Here is a 23,419-nt window from a genome sequence, read left to right as displayed (position 1 = left end):
GTTTCATAAATTGTTGTTCAGCTGAACTTCTGCTGCAAAATGCGACAACTTGTTGATTTCTTCCCTAGGATTCATACCTATAGAGTAGCTTACCTTTTGTTGGCCAGTTCGCTTGGTGTTTTAAGCAAGCGCTATTTGGTTAACAAGTGAGGACACCAATATCCAACCTGTTCAGACCAAGAACTAAAATGTAATTTCATTAAATAAAAAATCTTCAAAAGGTGGATGATTTTGCCATATATAAAAACTAATGTACGCACGAAATTATGTTAAGTGTATCCAGTGAAGCTGGTTCTTCACTTCTGCAAAAGTCTATCAATTTCTTATTGTGATGCCTCTTCTTCAGCGTCTTTAATAGTCCAAATCCATCCTCAATTTGGAAGTCTGCGCGATTCATAGTTCTTCATAACTGCAACAACTAGGTCATTATGTTCGCCAACCTGCTTGCTTTTCCGTCGTTGGTGTCAAGTGATGATGAATAGACATAGTATAGCCTCATTTCATCTGCACCAACGCTGTCTACCTTAGCTAAAACAGACGTCCGTGTTGATCCTTTTTGCGTTTAGCACAAATGACTCGCCTTGTAACTCAAATATGTCTTTGCTGGTAGCATATTGACTCGGACTTGAGAAGTGCATTGGTAGATTAGGGAAAGTGGTTCACGTTAGAGTGCTTGAAGTATCTTCCTCCTAATCATACCAGGTAATCCATTGAAAGATTCAAATCCATTACACTTTATCATTGTGCCAAGTCAACCGAGAAGGTGAATACAATAAAAAATAAATCGTCATTCATCACTAGCCTAACATGCAGTCCCTTCTACATGAAGCAGATGATCGGTGGTTCCATGTGGGAGAACGTTCCTCTCAAGGTGTACTTTAGAATGTCATGTTGGCAAAGGCGTCAAACTCCGATCCAAAAAGGCCATTGCAATACTGGTTCATCATGAATACAGTTAATCATCTCCAGATTTTGAGAGATGTTCGTATTAAACGTGGAAATATTTGGTCAAAGTATTTAGAGCATAAAAACTATTTGCCGAGAGTTTCTTCGTGTTTTCTTTTCTGAGTTATTTATAAAGGGACTAAAATTAACCTACTCTGGGTTGGTTGGATTGAAGTTGGATCTGCACAGTTCTTTTTTTTTTTTTTTTCCTTTCCGTAACCCACACGTACCCTTGGGGTCAATTTGGCTTGCATACAGTCTCAAATCATAAAATGGAGCCTTAAATTAAATTTATGGGGTACGTTGGGTTGTTACAAATATCACATATAATGTTTTATATTTTGTAAACTATGGAGCAGCTCACATCCGCTCGTCTCCACTAGTAAGAACCTTATTTCACAAATGATCAAAACTCAAAAGCTCATGACAGTTGGAAAAGCCAAAAAAACAGTTCAGCTTAATGTACCTCGACTTCATCTCTTAATTACCAACATAAGTTCTAAGCACTTCAAAAACAGCCAAATGTCCTCAATCTATCGCAATTTGATCGGTTAACATCATTTCTTATTCGTTGGTATTCAACATAACCCATTTAGGGCCTAAACTTAAGCTTCAAGTCTCTCAAAGTCTATATTCACTTCAACGGTTACGTGTTAATTCACTTGTTACTTAATCCTAACTTCCCCTACTATCATTTCGCTAACAACGGTAGCTTATTGTTACTTTAAATACAATGTTTGATTTGATTGTTACTTAATTTCTATTGTATCGTATTGTTAAATTTGTTATTATGTAGCGATGAAAATTGACATTTTATGTTACAGCCGATTTTATATGATCGCGTTGTTACCTTTTTTTTCTCAGCTTAATTTAATAACTATATTCTACCCTTTATCCTACGTTTCTGCTATTAACTCTATCCGTGGCAAACTTTTTTTTTTTTTAACTATTACAAGCTTATTCTTCATACTACTAACGTGTGGTATCGTGAAACGACGGGAAACGATGCGATCCATCCAAACATTGTATTCATCAAAATAATAATATAATACACTATAAAATGGTATTTAATAACCATCAAGTTGTTAATGGTACGAGTTTGGAAAATATTCTCATCATGATCTCTATCTTCAACATCATGGTGGAAACCTAACAATCGTCTAACATAATCATGGGAAAAGGACACTGTGTGTCCATTCAGCCAAACTAATCTCACATTTAACCACTGTTTGGGCTTAATCCCACTAGGTATCCGGTTGGCCCAAATTAATGCCAAAAAATGGCCGGTCGGCCCAAAATAATGCCAAGGCTGGCCGGCCCAACAGCCCAGGCGCTTAAAAAAAAAAAAAGACTTTTTAGTCGCCACAAAAACGTCGCCACTAAAGGGCTGCTACAGCATATATACATATGTTGGAATTATATATACACTTTATATACAAGAATTATACAGTTTATATACATATGCTGGAATTAATCATACATTTATTATTTTATTATACATAAATTATACATTTATTATATACATATTATACAATAATGATATGATATTTATTTTTAACATATACAATAGTGATACATATTATATACCACAATGATACGGTTTCTAGAACACATTTTTTATACGTATGATACACTTTCTATACAAGACTGATACAGTTTATATACACATGTTGGAATTATATATACACTTTTTATACAAGAATGATACAGTTTATATACACATGTTGGAATTATATATACTTTCTATACAAGAATGATACAGTTTATATACATATGATACATTTTATATACATATACAACAGGGATACATATTATATACACATATGATACAGTTTCTATACATATGATATATTTTATATACATATACAGCAGGGATACATATTATATACACATATGATACAGTTTATATACATCAAAGCTTTTTCAGTCCCGCAATGACGTCTTCATATGAATCCTCTGCCATTTTTGTAACCTGCAACTCACAAAAAACGACAATCATATGTGTCCTTTCGTACGTGCTCCCTTATGAACTGTTGGTTTTTTATCTTTTGCACTTGTTCGTATATTTTACTCAAATATTGTAAAAGTAATATGTATCAAATAAAATTGAAAGGCGTCCCCTCTCAAGACATCAAATAAAATTGGAGAAGAAGGTGGAAGAGGAAAGAGGAGGAGAAGATGGAGAAGAAGGCGGAAGATGAAGAAGAAAAATGGAGAAGGCAGAAAAAGAAAGGAAAGTGGCTAACGGCTGGAATTATTTTGGTGGCTATAATTTGAATTTGTACAAAGTTAGGCAATTGGGTGGGATAAGTTTGGGCCGACCGGCCATTTGTCCTTTCCCCTATAATCATTAATGCTTTCCATCATCGGCACCCTCAAAGCCTACCTCGTCGTCTTGAAATCCAATGTACAACCTCATTCTCATCGCCTTCCGTCACATAACCTAATTGTGAACAACATTGTCCTTCGATTGGGACACTCCCAAGCAACATGAACAATGCCATGATACTTGAAACATTGTTTATCCGTTATCCCTACCTGAATAGGCACATATGAATCAGATATAAGTTGTGCAGTATATACTCGGAAATTTTGGATTACCTATTAGGCTATTACAGTAAATAATATTCTTGTTAATATTTTTTTACATATTGTACAAGTATAACCAGTAGATAATCGCTGATAAGCATAAAAGCATAAAATGAGAAGCTCTACATAGTGGAGAATATCTATGTTGCAGCTTTGAAACGATATACACTGTTAACTCATATAGACGATCAGCGGCGCTTCATGCGTTTAACCTTTAAGCGGTAGCTTGGTAGCTAGACAAGAGGCAGGTTATTCATATATTAATTTCTGCATTAACTTATACCACGTTTGGTAGTTGGTAAAGAGACACCTTATTCATGTATTAATTTCTGCACTTATACCACGTTTGATAGCGAGTTAGGAAGTAAGTTATTCATGTATATATTTAGTACGACGTTTGGTTTGCAATCTAGAATCTAGCATTACTAATACATGTATAAGTTATGAGGGAATCTACGTATTATTTTATGCGGGGTATAAGATGAAATAACTAATACTCCCTCCGTCCCAATTTATGTGGCACTATTTGACCAGACACGGAGTTTAAGAAATAAGAGAAGACTTTGTTATGTTTACCAAATTGCCCTTACTTTTCTTCACAATAAGAACATCTTTAAAAGTAAGCGGGACTCGACAAGGGTAAAATAGGGTTGGTGCCATTAAATAGTTGCCAAATAAGGATAGGTGAGTTCATTTTGGGACAGACTAAAAAGGAAATGATGCCACATAAATTGGGACGAAGGGAGTACATGAATAAAAAATTGGCTTAATGCATATGCAGCCCCCTGAACCTGCCCCTTTTTTCCATTTTAGCACCTTAACTAAGTGTTGTTCCTATTGAACCTCTGAACTCGTCCTCAAGTGTGTCTATCAAACACAATGTGACTTACATAGTATTTTATCTTCAATGTAGCAACATGCTAATATATATTCTAATTTAATTATGTCATCTTTTAGTAAGATTAGCAACAATTAAGAAGGAAAAAAAGAGTAAGCTCTTAATTAAGCTGATAGTGGAAGAGCAGAACTAGCAGAAACCGACACATCCATAACTTAAAAAATAGCTTACCACACGTCTAAAATATTACTTCACCTTCATTACCACAATTTAATTTTTGCTTCTAATAAAAATAAGATTTAGAGGGTTTGATAGACACACTTGAGGACGAGTTCAGGGGCTCAATAGGAACAAAACTTAGTTGAGGTGCCAAAACAGAAAGAAGGGACAAGTTTAGGGGGATGCATATGCATTAAGCCTAAAAAATTGAAATGCCAATATTACCCTTATTATTCCCCACTTAGATACTTTCCTTTTCTAAACAAATATTTTTATATAATATTTTAATTTTAAGAAGTATAAACTATTTATTAACTTTTAATATAACTAACCAACATCCAAAGAAATCATTTATGCATAACTAATACCTACACTACTAATACCTGCATAACTAATGCCTACATTATTACTAATACCTGTCTACCAAACGACCCCTAAGGTTATTACTTATTAGTACTGAACACTGATATATCTTTATAGTTATGGATTCATATCTACTACAATTTGAATGAATTTTTACACAGAAATTAGCGTTCTGCATTGAAAGTATTGGATTTAGATAAACACGGTAATAATAAGTTGCATCCGCCACTGTCGACGGTTATTCGTCCAACTGTACTTCAAAGGAATTGCACTGCTTGCAAGCCCCATCGGGAAGGTAACACCAAGTCTCCATACACTAATAATAAGTTATATGTGTTGCGGCAGATAGGACTGCATATGTTTTTTGTTTTTTGGATCCAAATGTTCTCCTGGTGCTGTGGACAGCATAGTTACAATACCAACTATTATCGCAGTTGAAAAGTCACTGTGCACTTTATTAATAGAGCAATGTGTAGAGTGAACTTATTTTTTGCATAGCTTGCTGAAGGATATTTCGTGAAGGATAGATCATACATACTGTCTTGTTTTAGGATGACCAATGTTCTAGCTCACTCTCCAGCTACAAACGCCACTATTATTTTGTTGGTTACACTCTTTTGTGAAAGGAAGAACTAGAAAACAGACTACGTTTAATCTTGCCTTCAGTCAAGAGCATTTACTATTCCCATATGAGGTGGGCACTGAAACCAAAGTCTACTTCTTAATCTTCTAATTTGGACCCATGTTCTAGAATATACAATGTTAATATGTCTTTAAGTATTTATTAAACCTATCCTTGTTCAGGAAATTTTAGCCTGAACAAATTTACCTCACCAGTGAGAACCAAAGATACCTAACAATTTTCCACAAAGTAGTGAGGAAACATATTACTTGTATAAATCTTTCCATTTTCCAAGTCAATCCAATCCATTCATTCGTAGAGCTATTTGCTCGATCATAGACGTTTCTGGAACACCTCTAATAGAGGGGCACCCCACTTCAAGGCCCATCACAAGGAAAACAAAAACCAAGATTTGTTTTATCCAGTATCAATCGGGGAGCTCACACTTTCCCTACAAGTCCCCAACAACTGGTTTATCTTCTCCAGCATTTGCTTCTAATACCACTTCCTCCATTGAGAGGAAACACTTGACCTTCACCATTATCTCTTCCTTTTGAACCTGAAATGCCTCCAGTGTTCAATACTGTAACCCCTTCTTATGGACACCCTTTGCCACCTTGTATATTCCATCTCAGGGTGGCGGTGGTCAAGCAGCCACCGGTAACAGGGGAACATAGTAGCGGGCTATGGTGAGTAGCTAAGCCTAACGTTTCACCAGATACTTTGCAGGAGGCTCTGGATTATGCTTGTGGTGCTGATTGTGAAGCCATTAGTCCTACTGGAAGCTGTTATTTCCCTGATGCTGTTGTGGTCCATGCTTCTTATGCTTTAAATAGTTACTGACAGAAGTCCAAAAGTAATGGTGGAACATCAACCAATTCTTGCATGATAAGATAAATGGAACTTGGGATGCAAATTGCTTGGAGTGAAGCTGCTAAAACAATGAGAATAGGGATCAAACGTTATATATTGTTTTTGGCGTTACCTCTAGTATAGGTTATTAGGAATTTGCTTTATGGAGCTGGGATTTAGGAGTTTAAATGAATCAAAAGCACTACATACTCTTTGTTTAATGACTTCCATTTTTCATATTGCAATTAAAAAAAAAGGGTTAGGTGCCATTCTATAGTGCTATAACAATACTTGTAAGCTCTCTGCGTACTTTACTTTGTCTGAAGGTACACTACTTCTCAACTATTCTTCTGGAAGTCACCTTATGCTTCATCCTAAGGCCTCATTTGTTTCCATTAAGATTCAAACATCTGAATCTGAATACACATCTGAATATTAAGATGTGCATTAAGATTAAGATGTCTGAATCTGAATACACGTCTGAATTGTTAAGATGCTGTTTCTAGATCTGAACACTAAATTATTAAGACTGTTTGTTTTCAATATCTGAATGTGCATAATTTATCTTTCTAGACATAATCAATATAAAATATAAATAAAATTAGTTAAACATTATATCAATAGAACATTATACAAAATATCATATCTGAAAAATAAAATTATATTTTGATAGAAAATAATATTATAAAGATATAAAACAACACTTTTACACGAAATATCAAATTTTTCGAATAACCAAATTAAGGAAAATTGATGAGGAAAAAAGTTGAATGAAGATCTTATCGAAGATGCCTTCTATGTACTGCTAGTACTTAATAATATTGCCGCCATGTACAGTTCCATTATGATAGTCAAATTCATATCAACCAAACAATTTGATTGACACTTGTAAATATTAGAGTCATACCAGTTCAAGAAGAAAAAGATTTGGTTGCCGAGAGGAAAGGGAGGCGTGAATTATTTTTGCACGGAAGCAGATGAGGAAGTGAAATTTGGCGGAAATAGAGCCGTATATAATTTGAGAATTTGAATTGTGTTAAGACTTTGTTACAGATCTGATTCATTCAGACCTATTCAGACCCATTAAGAGCTTTTTAAAAGATAATAAACAAATGCACTTAATGGGCTGAATCTGAATGATTAACATCCAAACATGAAAAACAAATACACTTAATGACTGAGATCTGAATGATTAAGATTCAGACCTCCATTAAATGCAAACAAATGAGGCCAGTATCGTTCGTCTTAAACCACATTCTACAAATCCTCCTAATCACATTCTGTAAGCTCTTAACCTCATCATACTTAAGGTAAACTCTAATCCCATCATAATAACTTGGAACTCAACTCTGGAGTAAATCGCTTGAATAACAACTAATTTTAGACATATACGACTTGTTACGTTAAATATGAGATCACCTGGAAGGAAACAACTATATACAAGGAGAAGACTGCCACTCTTCATTCTTTGGAACTCATAGTGAAGAAAGAACATATTACTGCACTACATGTCGAGGGATACGATAGGAACGGATACACTTTATACTTCTATGATTCCCTTTAACGCCAATCTTGCACTCTAGCCCCTTTGGGTTACTGTACTTTCGTGGAACTCATACTTAGCTGTATTAGCACAACTCTTGCACCATTGATGATATAAACCATGAAGTTCTCCCAGTCTGATGCAAAAACAATTTCCCGATAATGCCTTTCCAGCACCAAATTTCTACTAAAGTGTGTCCAATTATAATCAGACGGCAAGCTTATGGATCTGCCACATTCAACTACAGAAGGTATCACTAGAAATAAGAAACATATTACTTTGAATAATAGGAAAAAAATAAAAGAAGAATCTGTCAGGGACAGAATATACAGCCTGATATACCGATAATAAGTACTCCCAGTTACCCAGCACTGATCTACTTCTACAAGAACTCTTACAGGTAGAGAGAATTTGCAAACATTATCCCTCGCCGAATGCTGTCACTTGCTGCCCTAAATTTGTTCTCTAAATCTGTTTCTCCCACAGCATGTGCAGCCGCTTTCAACTGTAAATGCCAAGAGAAAAGTCTCATTATTTGACTCTATAATGTAAACAAGTGGAGTAGCTGTCAAGTGTAAGGGAAAGGAAACTCATATTTCAAAAAATAGTATATAATCAAAAAAAGAAAGTAGTACAGATCTACAGGTACCAATGACATGCTTGTTTACCACAGCTTATTGAACAAATAAGTATAACTAAAAGAAAATTAAGTCTTAAGAAAGTGCTCTCCTGATGCACAAGTAGATGGCGATGAACAATGATAATATCTCGAATTATTCATAAACACAACTGAAGTTCTAATGAATTTACCTGGTTTAAAAATTCATCAAGCCTTCTAGCCAGCCGTATGATGCTACCTTCAAAGATGTCTGTCATTTGTATAACCTCCGCAAAAGATGCACCCTAAGCGAAAATAATATGCAGATTAACAAAAATTAGAGGAAGATGAAATCTGCAGTGTTTCCTTTCCTTTAGTTTTTTGTTGGGGAAGGGAAAGAACCTACGTCAACTTTGGAAGACTCAACATAAGCTTTCTTGTTTCTATAAAAGGTATTTCCAGTAATTGGCAACCTCATTCATTTTTAAGCAAAGGACCTTGAATGCAAGAAATAATGCCTTCGAAGATTGAACAACTGAAGTATCCATCACGTACTAAGCAGTATTTGCAAGTAATATAGAGTTTGAAAGGCAATGGTTGGGAGGACCAATTTTGTGGATCTTTGGAAAGTCTCCTGGTCTTTTTGGTGTAAATGGTTGCAGAATGATGTTAACAGAATTCAACAAGACAAATCTAGGATACTAATGCAGGGAAAGGAACATGAATCATTTTGGGGAAAAAAAACATATATCTTATGTACTCACCATTGACCAACAGTAAATAACATCCATTAAGAATGGTCGAACTGATGCCTCCACATATTCATCGACCTTTATTTCCAACTTGCATTCATGTTGTATCTGAAAAGTTGTTGGTGTTATCCATGCTTCTGACATGTAAATAAAGAAGGACATATTCCTCTTTCAACTCACCTCTGCTATTCTTCTTGCACTATCTTGTAACTGTTGTAATGGTTTTGCAAGTTCATATCTTAATTGTATTTGTTCCTCTGATCTGTCGCCTGGGATAAAGCAGCTTACCAGAGCCGCAACTTGATGATGATTAAGATCATTGAATGTACCTGGCCACAAAATTTATTCACGATATCGAATATCAGCAATGAACTACCCACTCTTTGCACACCAAGGGAATGCCACAAGATTTTTTCCAAAGCCTGGCCATGTCCAACTGGAAATCAGACAACATTGCCTAAGGTGAAGCTACCGCAACCAGAGTATTCAAAAGTCGAGTTAGCAAAAGTATATAGGGATGATCTATACTATAAGGCTATAAAGACTTATAAGAGAAAAGAATAAAACACCTTTTTTGCTAGGCTTCAGCAAATATGTAAGTTTAAGTCAGAGCAACCAACCATAATTGTATAAGAATCTTCAATATGCTCCAAGAGACGCTACTAAAATATTTTTTTTGACTCAAAGTTCTATCAAGCTTTATATCCATGCAATACACCATAAGTGTATATAAATCTCTAAAATGCAATAACACTCCATTTAATCTTATCTAGTTTCCATTTTAAGCTTAGTTCAAAACAAAATAGAATGTCTCTCATTTTCCAAAGGAAAGCAATTTTTTTGGAGATGGCAAATGAAAGCAATTTGTTCCCACATAAACAAAGAAGTTTTCAAACAACAGTGACATTACCATTAAACATCAATTCAGTCACGAGAAGTTCGTCTCCAGTGTCTATCAAGCAGGCTGCCCGTCCCTTCAACTGCACGACACCATCAGCATCAATGTGGCCCAGCTTTTTCAGGACTTGGGAGCGGTTCCTAAGTTCATCCCGAAATTTTTGAAGCTGAAAATTTGCCAAATTTAGTTATAAGTAAATAAAATAGCGAAAATCCAGCATAAAGTGTTTTAATTGTTAAATCTCTAAGGATTTAAATTTGAAGACATAGGAAAAATCTCAAAACTAAATCTTAATAAAAGATGGCTATGAAAAACAGAAAAACAATAATTATTAAATACACTAAACAAGGAAGAACGAAAGCTAATAATTGTGTGCCATGAGATATATAATGTTAGTATTTTAGATGACAAGAATTCAACCCAGCACATCTAAGAGATCACTGAAGAGAGAACTTTAAATATGAATACCTAATTGAGAAAAACAAATAAAGGAAAAAAATAAAAATAAAACTTTAGTGTCGACAAGCAAGCACACAGGAGATTTACCTGTGAATCACACATTTTTGACTTGAGTTGTTGAATTTCATGGTTCACTTCAGCCTTCCTCTGGAAACACTTAAGCTGATGTTCATTTTGTGACTGCCCCACATGTGTGCAACAGCAAATGGTAAAAGTAGTGACAATAAGTAAACCATCATCTATAGAGGCAAATGGCAAAAGCATCTAGTTTACTGTCTCCTCACTGAATAAACAGATCATTCAAAATCAAACTTCTTGTCAAACCTTTTGCAGTGGATGAGAAAACAACTTCTTCTCAAGTTCTTCAATCTGGTTCACCATGTCAACGACTTCAGGATCTTCAATGCCCATGTCCTACAATTTCAAAAAATCCGGAAAAGCAACAAACCCTTGTCGTCATCAGTGGCTCAAAGTTGAAGAATAAACATATACGAGCAGCAAAAAGATAAACTAAAAACAAACTATTACTTCTGGTGAACCTAAACTTATGTGAGAAGCAAAATAATATATAAATACAGAATTTTGACCCGCACAGATGAAGAACTGTTACTCAGCAACATATAATAGTTCTGTAGTATGGAATTGACAATAAACTCAGTAACAAGATCAAACAAAATTACTATATTGGTCCACTTAGCAAATCAAGATATTTTGCGTTCCCCACTTTATTATTTTTGTAACTTTTTCTATCGTTTTAGCTCTGGTCTTTTCTTTTTTGCCTTCTTTTTCTTTTCCCCTATTTTGTGTTTTCAAGGAGGCATCAGCTGAGACCTGAGAGATTTTTTTCCTTCTGGATAAGTAAGTTTTGAGTTTTAGTAACTTACTAACTAACAGTTAAAACGCAACAAAGATGTATGTACAATGAAGCTGCAGAAGAATACAGGGCCCTATCTCTCGTGTAAGGACTTGAAGGAATCAACTAATATATAAAGCCACGTCATATATACCTTTCATTTTGCACTGAAGTGCTATCGGTACAGGATTTTGTTTGGGCCCAGCCTAGTTGTAAACGCATCAGCTGAGAGAATTTTTTTTTTTTTAATCGAGAATTAATTGACAAATGTCTTACACCTTACAAGTAGGTAGCCTTCACTACAATCACAGGGCACATCAGTCACCAAGATAGGATGTTGTTAAAGACATCTATATGATATTCACAAACCCTAAAACCATTAAGCATATAGAACGCCCCATGTTTGTTAAGACTTTAAAACACACCGTGCCATAATTACTATTGCATTACAGTCCTCATTTCCAGCTTTGACTGCAGTTTTTGCATATACATCACTTGCAGTGTTCATGACACAGCTTTTAGTCAGATAAATATTTCTATAAGCAGGTTTTTTAGTGCATTCTCATCAGAAGTTCACGGTTTACCAATTTTCTTAAGTATGATTGGATTGCTATATGTCATGCCAAGATCAACAAATGATTTATTGAGGTGCTGGCACAGAAAAGGCCTAAGGAAGAGGAAGCTACTGTGGTGGAATACTTTACCAGCATGCATTTGGTGGACTGTCTGGACTAAAAGAAATAGAAAATGTTTTGAAGATTCGGCGAGCTCAACCAACGAGTTAAAGTCAAATTGTATATTTTTTGTTTTGCTTATGGTGGAGGATGGAACATGTAAATGAGGCTGAAACAGTTCTACAAACGTTAGAATCCCTACAAGATTAGCCGGGGCACATTTTTGTTGTTTGTTCTTTTGCTACATGGTACCGTCCCAATAGCACATCCTTTATGCTGTTCTAATTTATAAAATTACTTTACCTATTAGCTACCCTCATTTCCAGCTTTTAACCTACAGTTTTTGCATACACATCACTAGTAATATTCCCGACACATAGCTTCTAGTCAGATAGATATATCCCAAACGAAGGAAAGAAAAAATGGCCATTTAATATGCCAATCTAGTGTCAACATTAGTGTCAACATTAGGCCGAAGGATTTTTGCTCTTCATGCTAATGGAAACAAGGTTTTGGCACTTGATTGACAACCATCATTTATGATCAATGACCTGATATTTTTTTAAATGGCAAATTCCAGATTTAGAAAAAAAAAAAAAAAGCAAGTGAAAATTACTACCTTTACAGGGTTAAGCTTTGGGAGGCCTTCGGGGAACCGTTTTTCAAGCTCCTGTACTGCAAGAAAAATACTTTGTCTCGCTTCCAAAGGCCGAAGATCAGAAGGAACAGATATTCTAAGCTTGCTGAGAGAAGAAATTAAGGGTAACTGAACAGGAACCTACAAATTTTAACGTTGTGTCATGTCCAAGAAGCAGCCACTCAGATTAAAAAATACAACTAATGCTCATAAACTAATTCACTTGTGTTCAATGAAATGAGTACTGGAAAACTACAACACAGCATTATTATGTACTCACCACATGCATTTCACCCTTTTCCCCAGGACGAGGAGGACATGGTTTGGGTCGGGAACCATTTTCACTGGAACCCAGAGAGCAATGAAGTAAGGTATCCACAATATATCCATCGCCACGTGAAGCAGAGAGGGCAGCGGGCAAAGAACCCAATGCTGCTGGAGGCTTCTTCACCACATTGACTACAACACCCCAACCCCAATCTTTTCCACCTTCCCGTACGTTAACCTGCCATTAACAATGCATATGCTCAGAGTATGTGCAAAGATAAACATGAACCCTCTAATGGAGTTGTCGAATAAGGTATTAGGTAAGTAAATTTCCAGTCAACACAAGCAGCAAAACGATAATAAGGTAAATAATTTTCGTAACAATTGGGAGGAAACCCCATTTTCAAGCCTTATACCCCAAAAAAAAAAAAAGAACCTACACCAAAATATGGCTCTCAACATAAGAGATCCAATCCTCTATACAAATTGGGACTTCGTAAGTACACCAAATAGTAACTAGAGACAAAAACTACTCAGCATTTTTACAAAAGCAAGTTCCAGCCCTTCAAAAGCCCTCCTAGAGGGTGTTTGGCTAAGCTTATAAGCTAGAGCCTGTTTGGAATGGCGTATTTTAAGTGCTTTTAAGCCAAAATAGCTTTTAAGCACTTTTGTAATGTTAGGCTAAGGTAAAAAAGTGCTTTTCAGCACTTGTTTTTAAGCCAAAATAACAAAAATAAGTCAAAGGCCATAAGTTAGGATTTCTAACTTATGGCTTTTGGTTTATAAGTCATAAGCCAAAAGCCCAACCAAACAGACTCCTAGTCAAACTGACTTATAAGCACTTTTTAGATTATCTATGCGTTTGGTAAACACTAAAGAATCAGCCAAAAGTCAAAAGTTGGTCATCCCTGACTTATGGATTTTCAGCTTATAAGCACTTTTGGTTTGACCACGTATTTTACAATGATAAACCTGATATTTTTTCTAATTCTCAAAACATTTTTCCCAAAATAAAACTCCTAACTTCTTCTTCACTCCGTATCAGTCTTTCCTCCTATTCTTTATACTTATACTTTTAAATTTATAATTTTTTGCAAAGTTTTTAAGGGTATTTTAGTCATTCTAACAATTGAACAGCTTATCAGCACTTTTTTACCAAACATATCAACTGCTTATTAACAGTTTTAGCACTTCTATCCAAACACGCAACTGCTTTTTTATAAAATCAGTTTCAGCACTTAAAAATGCTTTTCAGCACTAAAAGCTTATCAGCTATTTACAATAAGCTAATCCAAATGGGCTCCTATTCCTCTCTTTCCAAATGACCCACATGATTGCTAACGCACCATGCCCTCAGACTTTTCTTACTCTTCTATGAGTCCAACTTTGCAAAGCCTCCTTCCTGTGTCCGGCATAATCCATTACATCCCAAACAAATCGAGGGCCACCTTCCATAACCGACTCGCCACCTTACAATGCAAAAGAAGACGGTCTACACTTTCGCCTGCACTTTTATGCATAGAACACCAACTAACTTAGGTTGATATCCTCTTTCTCAGATTCTCCGTTGTTAAGTCGCACCCTTTGCCGCCAGCCATACAAAGAAACAAACCTTCCTTGGTGCTCTAGGGACCCATATGGCATCATGGGGGAAAGTACATTCCTCTCTCACTAGAAACCTCTTATAATAAGAGGTAACAGTGAATAAGCCGTCTCCACTCTCCCCCACCTCCAAACATCCGATAACTTGGGTGTGTTTAACCCATACAAAAGCTCTATTAAATTGTGAAATTCTTCCATCTCCGAATCATGAAGGTCTCTTCTAAATCTTAAGTCCCAGTGAATCACCCCCTCATGAGACCTACAAATTTGTTCAACAATCATCTCTCAAAACGAAACAATACCATACGGGCAACTTTAGCCTGGACAGTTACCATTCTTGTGATACACCATCTGTACTATGTTGGAAATGAATGCAAACTAGCAGCAATGACATTTCATCAGGAGAAATTGACTCCTCTATCTATTTATGCAGTTTATTTTCACGGTATGAATCAGATATAATCAAATATAATGCATCTGGCAATTCAACTTTGATCCATCATTTAAAAGCTATAAACTTTTAACCTTACCTACACATAACATGTTCTAAACTTCTACTTTATCCTCCTGATGTCCCAAATATGATCTAACAGGTGAAAGGAGCTGCAATTAAACCAAGCAACAGGTAAATGTGAAAAAGATTCAAGAGAACTTCCTATTACTTGATCAATTAATAGCAAACTTGAAGGGTTACTTATATAGGAGTCTTGGACTATGTAATACGTAGCTATTCGTCCTGCCTAACAAGGAAAGTATTCTATAATTAAATACATAATATCCTAAGGTATCACATGATATATTCTTTTTTTATAAGGTGAGATTTTATCGCATATAATATTCTAGGATATGTCTGTAATGCAGTTGCAAAAGGCCATGCAAGGGGCTTGCAACTCATTTCCCATTGGAGAAGAGTCAACCCATGCAAAAGGCTCAAGTTACAAATAGGAAGTAGCATAGTTACATATTTCATTTCAAATTTTACAGAGGGGAGACATAGAGATGTCAAAAAATATATTTCGAGAGACCAAAGAAGTTCAACCCATGAATGAATTACCTAAAAAAGAAAAGGGAAGTCAACCAATCATAGATTTAAGTCAGAAAAGGACGAAGTGACATATGTCCAGGTTGAATCGGAACTCATAGCACAATAGAAGAGATGCCTACAACCACTTACCAGCCTGCCAGGAAGAAGAAAATACAGAACCCTTCCAGGCCTTGTTATTTCAGCCATCAATTTTTTCTCAAATTGGGCTATCTCAAGCCTTAGTTTATGATATCCTGCAACCTCAGCCTACAAATTGAACAGACAGCAATTTTAGGATCTAGTGCAAAAATAAATATATGTCATTGAATAAAAGGAAAAAACAAACAATATACCTCCCCTGAGGCATCAAGCAATGCAGCTTCTTTTTCCAACTTGGAAACCTCCTTCCCAATGTCAGGTAAAGCCTAACAAAGAGAAAATATCACTGTCAATCATTGAATATGGAGTAGTGACATAGACTATGGTATTTTTCTAAGAGTGAACCTTCTCATACTGGAACTGGTGAAATGAGTTTTTGATAACATGCTCAGCGGTAAATTGACCTTCAGCTCGGCTCATGAGATTCAAAATTGTGTAGTAACTCAGCCTGAAAGTGCTGATCAACGGAGCTGGTTTACCCAAAACCATGTCCTTGAGGTCATCCATCTCCATCTGAAACCATCACACTGTATGTAAGTTATCACTACAGATCTAACACCATCAGTGCTCTAGGCATAGTTAAGTATGCTGTATGCATAGGCGTACTCAGCAATAAGCAACACAAGTAGCCTATAGCTGCAGTAAGTGAAAAGAAGAAATAAGTGGACTCGTGCCTTGGATATCCAGTCTGTTTTACTTTACTAGAAGCAAGCAAGCTACTTTATCACAGTGTAGAGCAAATCAAGGGCGGATTTGACTCATACAAGAAATTTAATGACCGGGAGCTTTAGAAGCTGACTCAATTGCTGCTAGAGTTACATATTTTCCAGCTTCAGAATCAAGTATAAAATACTCTATACTGGATACGGGAAAAGGATGGAGTTTTTTGGTAATATCAGCTTATAGATTCCTTGCTGCAGCAAATGTCTCTGAGAAATCTCTTTCATAAAATTGTGCCTGAAAAATCTTACCAATGGACAATGATTTGGAAGTCTTCCTTTTGTTCCCTGATAATCAAAGAAATCCCTAAGGGCCAGTGGCGCACAGTTCGAAACTTGGTGGGCAATGGGTCCACCCCGCTACCCTTCTCCACTTAAATACAAAGCTTTTTTTATGAATTAAGTGATTTCAATAAAATGCATCAAGAAGATGCAAGAATTACAAGATTTAACTTGTGAGCTTACAAAATATTACTGGCTGACTATACATAACTACCTAAGCCAGAACTAAAGAGCTAATAGACCAGCAAAACAAATTGTCAATACATCTTGCCTTCAAAAGACCTAAAGGAGTTGACTCCATCAAAACATCTCCTATTTCTCTCTGTCCACAACTCCAGATAAAATGAGAGGTCTTTTGAGATGGTTTGATCATGTCCCACATAGACCACCAGATGCACCAGTCTATAGGTGTGATACCATGGTGAGTGAAAGTATTAAAAAGGGACAAGGTAGACCTAAAATCAGATGGAAGAAAGTTATCTGAAAGACCTACAATCTCGTGGAGTCCATGCAAACTTAGCGAAAGATAAAGCGCAACTGAAGAAGAAGATTTATATAAGTGATACCAATTAGCCGGGAATATATTTTAATCATGTTATTATGTTTACATTTAAGTCTTATACTTTCTAGGAGTCTTTTAATCCGATCGGAGATTTTTATGCAGGTATACAATAAATGAGACTTCTAATACTTTTTATTTTATATAAACTTGGCCTGACGAATTTAATAGAGAAATATGGTCAATGAGTAGTCATATAGCCGACCCCAGTTTGTTGCAACTGAGGCTTGTTTGTTGTTGTTTAACCAGGATGATTTGGAAGTCTTGTGGGCACCTAAAGTGGCTTGTTTCAGCTGGTTAGTCTCCAATAAAGTTGCATTGACACGAAGCAACCTGCAGAGCGAGGGTGGAACCTATGCAACAGACGTTATATTGGAGAAAAGGAGGAGGAAGACACAGACACTTATTTATCCATTGTAAAGAAACTTCACCACTATTAAATCTGTTATTCAGTACATTTGGCAGGACAAATGCCAAAAACAACCAAAGAGCTGTTATAGTGCTGGATAGGAAATGGTATGAGCCCTGCTATCAAGAAAATCTGGGGTACAGTTCCTGGGTGTATCTGATGACAATTTGGCTAGGATGGCACAAGAGAGGTTTTGAAGAGAAAAAAGAAGCAGTGCTTTTACTGGATTCAAGATGCATTGTTATATTAGCTTTCTGGTGTAGATTGGTAAACGTACATGATGTGGATAATATGTTCAAAAAAAATTTCCAGAAAGGTGACAGGTGCATTCATCAGCAACAACTTGGTACTGCTATCCAGTGGATAATATGTTCAAGTTCATCAGTTAGTTATGTAGTATTCCGTCCATTTCATTTTATGTGTATAGTTTGACTAGGCACAAAGTTTAAGAAAAGTAAGGGAGACTAGTGAATATTGTGGTCTTAAACTAAAGATGTGTATACTGAACCAAAATACCCTTTGAATTTTGTGGTCTTAAGCATGTCATGTGGGAAGTTGGAACTAGAGAGTAACTAAATCTGGAAAGTGGCATTCTTTTTTAAACAAACTAAACAGGAAAATAAGACACATAACTTGAAACATATGTAGTAGTAGTTAGGAGTAAGTTTTTCTTTTGTATCGGTGTAAGAGTATCTTACGCTGGAAGTTGTATATTGTACATCGTCAGCACAACCTTTATGTTGGTTTCATTAACAAAATTACTTTTCTGATAAAGAAAAACAAACTGTATCAAAGAAACAGAAGAGACTGGCAAATCTACGCGAGCACATACAGAGTTTGAGCTCGTACAATAATTCAAGCTAAATTATGTGGAAACATGAATTGAGATCAAGGTTTCTGTACATTGGACTTCAGATCCCACAAAAAGTTTTATGGACATTGCTATCATTGTAAAGTCTTAAAAGAGGCAGCAGCCTTGCTGGCATGAATCCTCGATGGAATCTGCAACTACAGTATTTTTCATGTTTAACATACTCTTGATGATGCCTAGAACTCTGCAGAAGTTATGGCAAGCTGAAGAATGAGAAAAATGGATGCCAGGAGGAAAGAAACGTACAACACTGTGTCTCACCCTTTTCAATTGATTTGGAGAGAAAGGAATAGTAGAATTTTGAAGCAGTTGAAAGTCCATGGTGAAGGTAGAGTCAAAAGCTCCTTTTTGTTCCTTTGTACTTTTGGTGTAAAAAGGATATCTTTGTAACTATCAAACAAGGAAATATCTTTTGTATGTATAGATAGCTGAATTTTGGAGATGTGAGATGTAAATCCTCAGCTTTGTAAAGTGACACTGACACCAACTTGGTGTGAAATCAAAGAAGGTATTTTGATTTATCAAAAAAATAGAAGGAAAAAAACATACATTTCAAGAAAGCAGTAGCAGGTACTTAAAGAGATTCATGTTAAATAACTCACCTGCTCGTTAATCATGATAATGCAAATACCACCCTCATCTTTGCCACGACGTCCTGCTCTTCCACTCATCTGCATGAAAGAGAGACAAATTACATCAAAAGCTGAAAACTAAATACTGCTAAAGTTATGTCATATTGAAATTCACACTCACCTGTATATACTCACCAGATCCAATATAACGATGACTATCGCCATCAAATTTTTTTACACTGGTAAAAACTACTGTTTTTGCAGGCATGTTTAGTCCCATAGCAAACTGTTAAAGAAAAACATTTGGAAGACAGACAAAAGGGGAAAGATTATCAACGCCTTGTAATGATAAATTCAACAAAAAGCTAATAAGATATTCAAGATATGCAAAGAAAGGGGCTTACCGTCTCTGTGGCAAAAAGGGCCTTTATGAGTCCTTCTTGGAAAAGAAGTTCCACAAGTTCCTTGATAACAGGAAGCAAACCAGAGTGATGAACAGCAATCCCGCGCTGAAGCAGTGGCAACATTAATTCAATTGCTGGTAAGTTTCTATCTTCCTCGGTCAAGCACGCCACTGCGCTATGGAATACCTGCTCCACAGCTTCCTTTTCCTCTTCAGTATTAAAATCAAGTTTGGTCATAGACATTGCATGTTGTTCACATTCTCTTCTACTAAAACTGAATATAATGACTGGCTGAAACTTCCGTTCCATGATCATCTGAAACAATGAGAATTAACCACTTAACGGACATGAAAAATAAGTATCACCCCGGGTGTGTTTGGTATGACAGAAAATGTTTTCCAGATCATATTTTCCTATTTTCCTATTTTCCCTTCTTTGGTTGCACTAAAATATCTTGGAAAATGTTTTCCTTAAAATAGGAGAAATTTTACTTAAAATTTTGAGGAAAAACATTTTCTAGATCAATAAAAACAGACAAATGCATCCCTAACCAACCTTCGCACATATCCACCCACCCCCTACCCCACCTACCACCCACCACACCTATCCCCACCCCCGCCTACCCCAACCCCCATCCTCACCTATCCCCTGCCTACCCCACCTCCCACCCCGAACTACCCCCACCACCAGAAGTTGCACGTCGAATTCAAAATCGGCATAATGTTTTGCTTCGAATATATACAAATGCTCTTAAAATGACGTTTTCCAACTTGCATACCAAACACAGAAAATGAGTACAAAAATCACTTATTTTCCGAGAAAACATTTTCTTGGAAATCATTTTCCGTCATACCAAACATACACCCCATTTTACCTAATCATTGAGAATACACTACACACCTTAACAATTTTATAGATATCGGACACACCAGAAGAACCAGAACCACCTTTTCCACTTCTTCCACCAGCCTTACCATTAGCGCTCCCCATCTTCCTCTTCGTCAACGTATCTTGTAATTTCAAGAAATTATCTTCCCTAAACTGCTCATTATCATCAACAACTAAATACAATCCAACCCCACCCACAGGGAACACGTAATGCTGCAAAGGGGTTGGTCTAAAATCGGTATAAACAACATGACAAGGCTGTTTATGAATATTACAAATCCATTGAGCAAATTCTGTAGCATTCGACATTGTTGCTGATAAAAAAACCATCTTAATTTCAGGTGGCAAAAAAATAATACTCTCTTCCCAAACTACCCCTCGTTCGCGATCTTTCATGTAATGTATTTCATCAAATATAACCCAAGCAACTTCTTTCAATAACTCAGAACCTCTATAAAGCATACCTCTCAAAATCTCAGTAGTCATAACTAAACAACTCGCATTCGGCATAATAGTAACATCACCAGTCATTAAACCAACATCATTAAACTCATGACTTAATTCTCTATATTTCTGATTACTTAATGCTTTTAAAGGGGAAGTGTAAATGACCCTTTGTTTATCTCTAAAAGACATCGCAATGGCGTATTCTGCTACAGCGGTTTTACCAGCAGATGTATGTGCTGACACAAGAACTGATTCTTTACGTTCTAAACATGATATTGAGATTTCTTGAAATGGGTCCAGTTTAAATGGGTAAATTTTGGCCATTTGGCCATTGTAAATGGGGTTTGAAAGAGTACCATGAAGTGATTCATTGTTTGTTGAAGTGTAATTACTGGGAACTGCTACTTCGTGCACGCAAGTTCTGGCCCTTTTCGTTGTTGTTTCATTTTCCTCATTGTCTAGTTTCCGTTTACCTAATATGGGAGACTCCACCATCATTTCAACTATTTATAGGTTCTTTAGGGCACTTTAAAGCTTCCATTCTAGCACAAAAGAAGAAAAATACAGGGTCGTTTAGCGAATTGAGTTGTTGTTAATCAATTCGTGTTGCCTCTACAGAACGAAAGAGTTGGGAACTGTGCTCTAGAGGGTATTTTAGCCGTGGTTTGACCTTTTCGCCCATATACCCACTGGTTTTCAACAATGGTAGTCACGTGCGGCATATTCCATGTTTTTTTTTTTTTTGGGAAAAAAATTCAAAAATGTATAATTTGCTCACCTCTATTGCAAAAATATAGCCCAAAAAGATTTTTATACAATTTTATGAACTTATATACAAAAGACAAGTACATAATGTATATAGATATATGAAAGTATATAATGTGTAGGTATATATACTAAAAGATATAATTATACAATATTATAAATGAAAATACGCACTTATACACATTTATACACAATTATACAATATTGGATAAGTGGGTATAAACATAGATCTAGACTGGTTTTGAATAAGAATTGCACTTTTATACAAGACAGATACATTATGTATATAGGTGTATAATAGTGTATAAGAGGTGTGTATATGGGTGTATACACACCTCTTATACACTTTCATACACTATTATACAGAAACTAACTCCAACACCACCAACGACGGAATAGCAGCAGCCACCATCCATCGCCGGAGTTCCATTCTCACGAACGCCAACACCACCAACGACGTCCGACGAGTAGCACCACCAACGACGTCCGACGAGCAGCAGCGGACTTTCTCCCTCTCCATTCATCTCTATATCTACCTCAACGAGATCACGCAGGAGCTCTGGCGAAAAACACCAGTCGCACCACCTCGCTCACCACCACCAGATCTTAGTGGATTTTCCGGTGATCGAGAGAGAGGAGGTGCAGCAGAGAGAGAGAGAGAAAGGAGGAAGAGGGAGTGGGTCATTTTTTGTAAGATTTAAAAAGGTGGGTTAACTTTGGTAGCATTGCTACCCTAATTAACATACAGTGTAATTATTCCTTCTTCTTTTTTTTTTTGCTGAGAAAGATGTTATTTTATTTATGTTCTAAAGTTGCAAAAGTAAAGAACTAGTAGAAGTGCGGACCCTTCTAGCCGTAGTGGTTCCAGAATGGTCCTTAGTGAAAGCTGGTAAAAACATAGCCGGGGGGTGGGGGGGTGGGGGGAATAGAGCAACAGTATCCATGGTTGGCAATGTTCTGAAGGAGCTAGGTGCTTGCCAAACTTGGCCAGTGCATCATCTACTTGGTTTCCCTCCCGATAGATGTGGCTAATGTCCGTGCTGCGAAGCCGATCCATCAATGACCTGCAATAAAAAAGAATATGTGAGTAGAAACCTGTGTTAGTGTGTGTAATAGTGGTTAATTCCCGAGAATCGGTTTCAATCTGTAGAAGGAAGAGGTCAAAATCGCCGGCCATTCAAAGGCCGAGAAGAAGTGTTGCTAGCTCACATTCCATAATTGTGGAGCAGTAAATGTTTATGGTGAATCCATGAAGCCACTGACCATTGTGATTTCGGATTACTCCACTAGTTGCAGCTCTGTTGGAGTGGCAATCAAAGGCACCATCAATATTTAATTTGTAATAGCCAGGATCCGAGTACCATTTAATGTATTCGAGATGTGTGCTCGGTATTGAGGGCTGTGGGGAAAGGTAATGGAATTCGGTGGTATAGAAGAAAATGTTGGCAGGAGAAGCTGAGGCACGTTGATGGTGGAACAAGTTCTGATTCTGGGTGTGCCAAATATTCCGAAGGATAAATGGTGCGAGGAGGGACGTAGGAAGTGATATGTGACAATGATAAAAAAAATATTATTGCCGTGCATTGAGATTTCAACCAGTCGTGAAAGG

At 36.5% G+C, this 23,419-nt stretch overlaps 1 protein-coding gene across 6 annotated transcripts; it reads right to left on the bottom strand.

Annotated features, from left to right (window-relative positions):
- Window positions 1-7,764: 7,764 nt before the first annotated feature.
- LOC132031476 (DExH-box ATP-dependent RNA helicase DExH10-like) lies at window positions 7,765-21,699 on the bottom strand. 6 transcript variants are annotated; one of them, XR_009408278.1, is made up of 17 exons: window positions 20,611-21,699; window positions 19,711-20,025; window positions 19,488-19,592; window positions 19,337-19,405; window positions 16,240-16,407; window positions 16,089-16,160; window positions 15,886-16,002; window positions 13,123-13,347; window positions 12,825-12,983; window positions 11,003-11,092; window positions 10,766-10,858; window positions 10,232-10,385; window positions 9,502-9,650; window positions 9,334-9,429; window positions 8,782-8,874; window positions 8,314-8,476; window positions 7,765-8,212 (listed from the first exon to the last, which is right to left on the bottom strand). XR_009408278.1 is itself a non-coding variant. In XM_059421454.1 (16 exons), the coding sequence occupies exons 1-16, from the start codon at window positions 21,541-21,543 to the stop codon at window positions 8,366-8,368; spliced, it is 2,949 nt and encodes a 982-aa protein (XP_059277437.1). In that variant the 5' UTR covers window positions 21,544-21,699; the 3' UTR covers window positions 7,765-8,365. The 6 variants fall into 6 exon arrangements, 4 of the variants coding, with proteins under 4 accessions (XP_059277437.1, XP_059277438.1, XP_059277439.1 ...); XR_009408279.1 differs by having other exon boundaries at window positions 7,765-8,199; XM_059421454.1 differs by having other exon boundaries at window positions 7,765-8,476.
- Between the last annotated feature and the right edge of the window lie 1,720 nt (window positions 21,700-23,419).

The sequence above is a fragment of the Lycium ferocissimum genome, chromosome 9, assembly GCF_029784015.1.
Source record: "Lycium ferocissimum isolate CSIRO_LF1 chromosome 9, AGI_CSIRO_Lferr_CH_V1, whole genome shotgun sequence".
Classification (NCBI taxonomy): Eukaryota; Viridiplantae; Streptophyta; class Magnoliopsida; order Solanales; family Solanaceae; genus Lycium; species Lycium ferocissimum.
The sequence above is the reverse complement of the archived record's forward strand: the minus strand, read 5'-3'. Positions and strand labels throughout refer to the sequence as shown.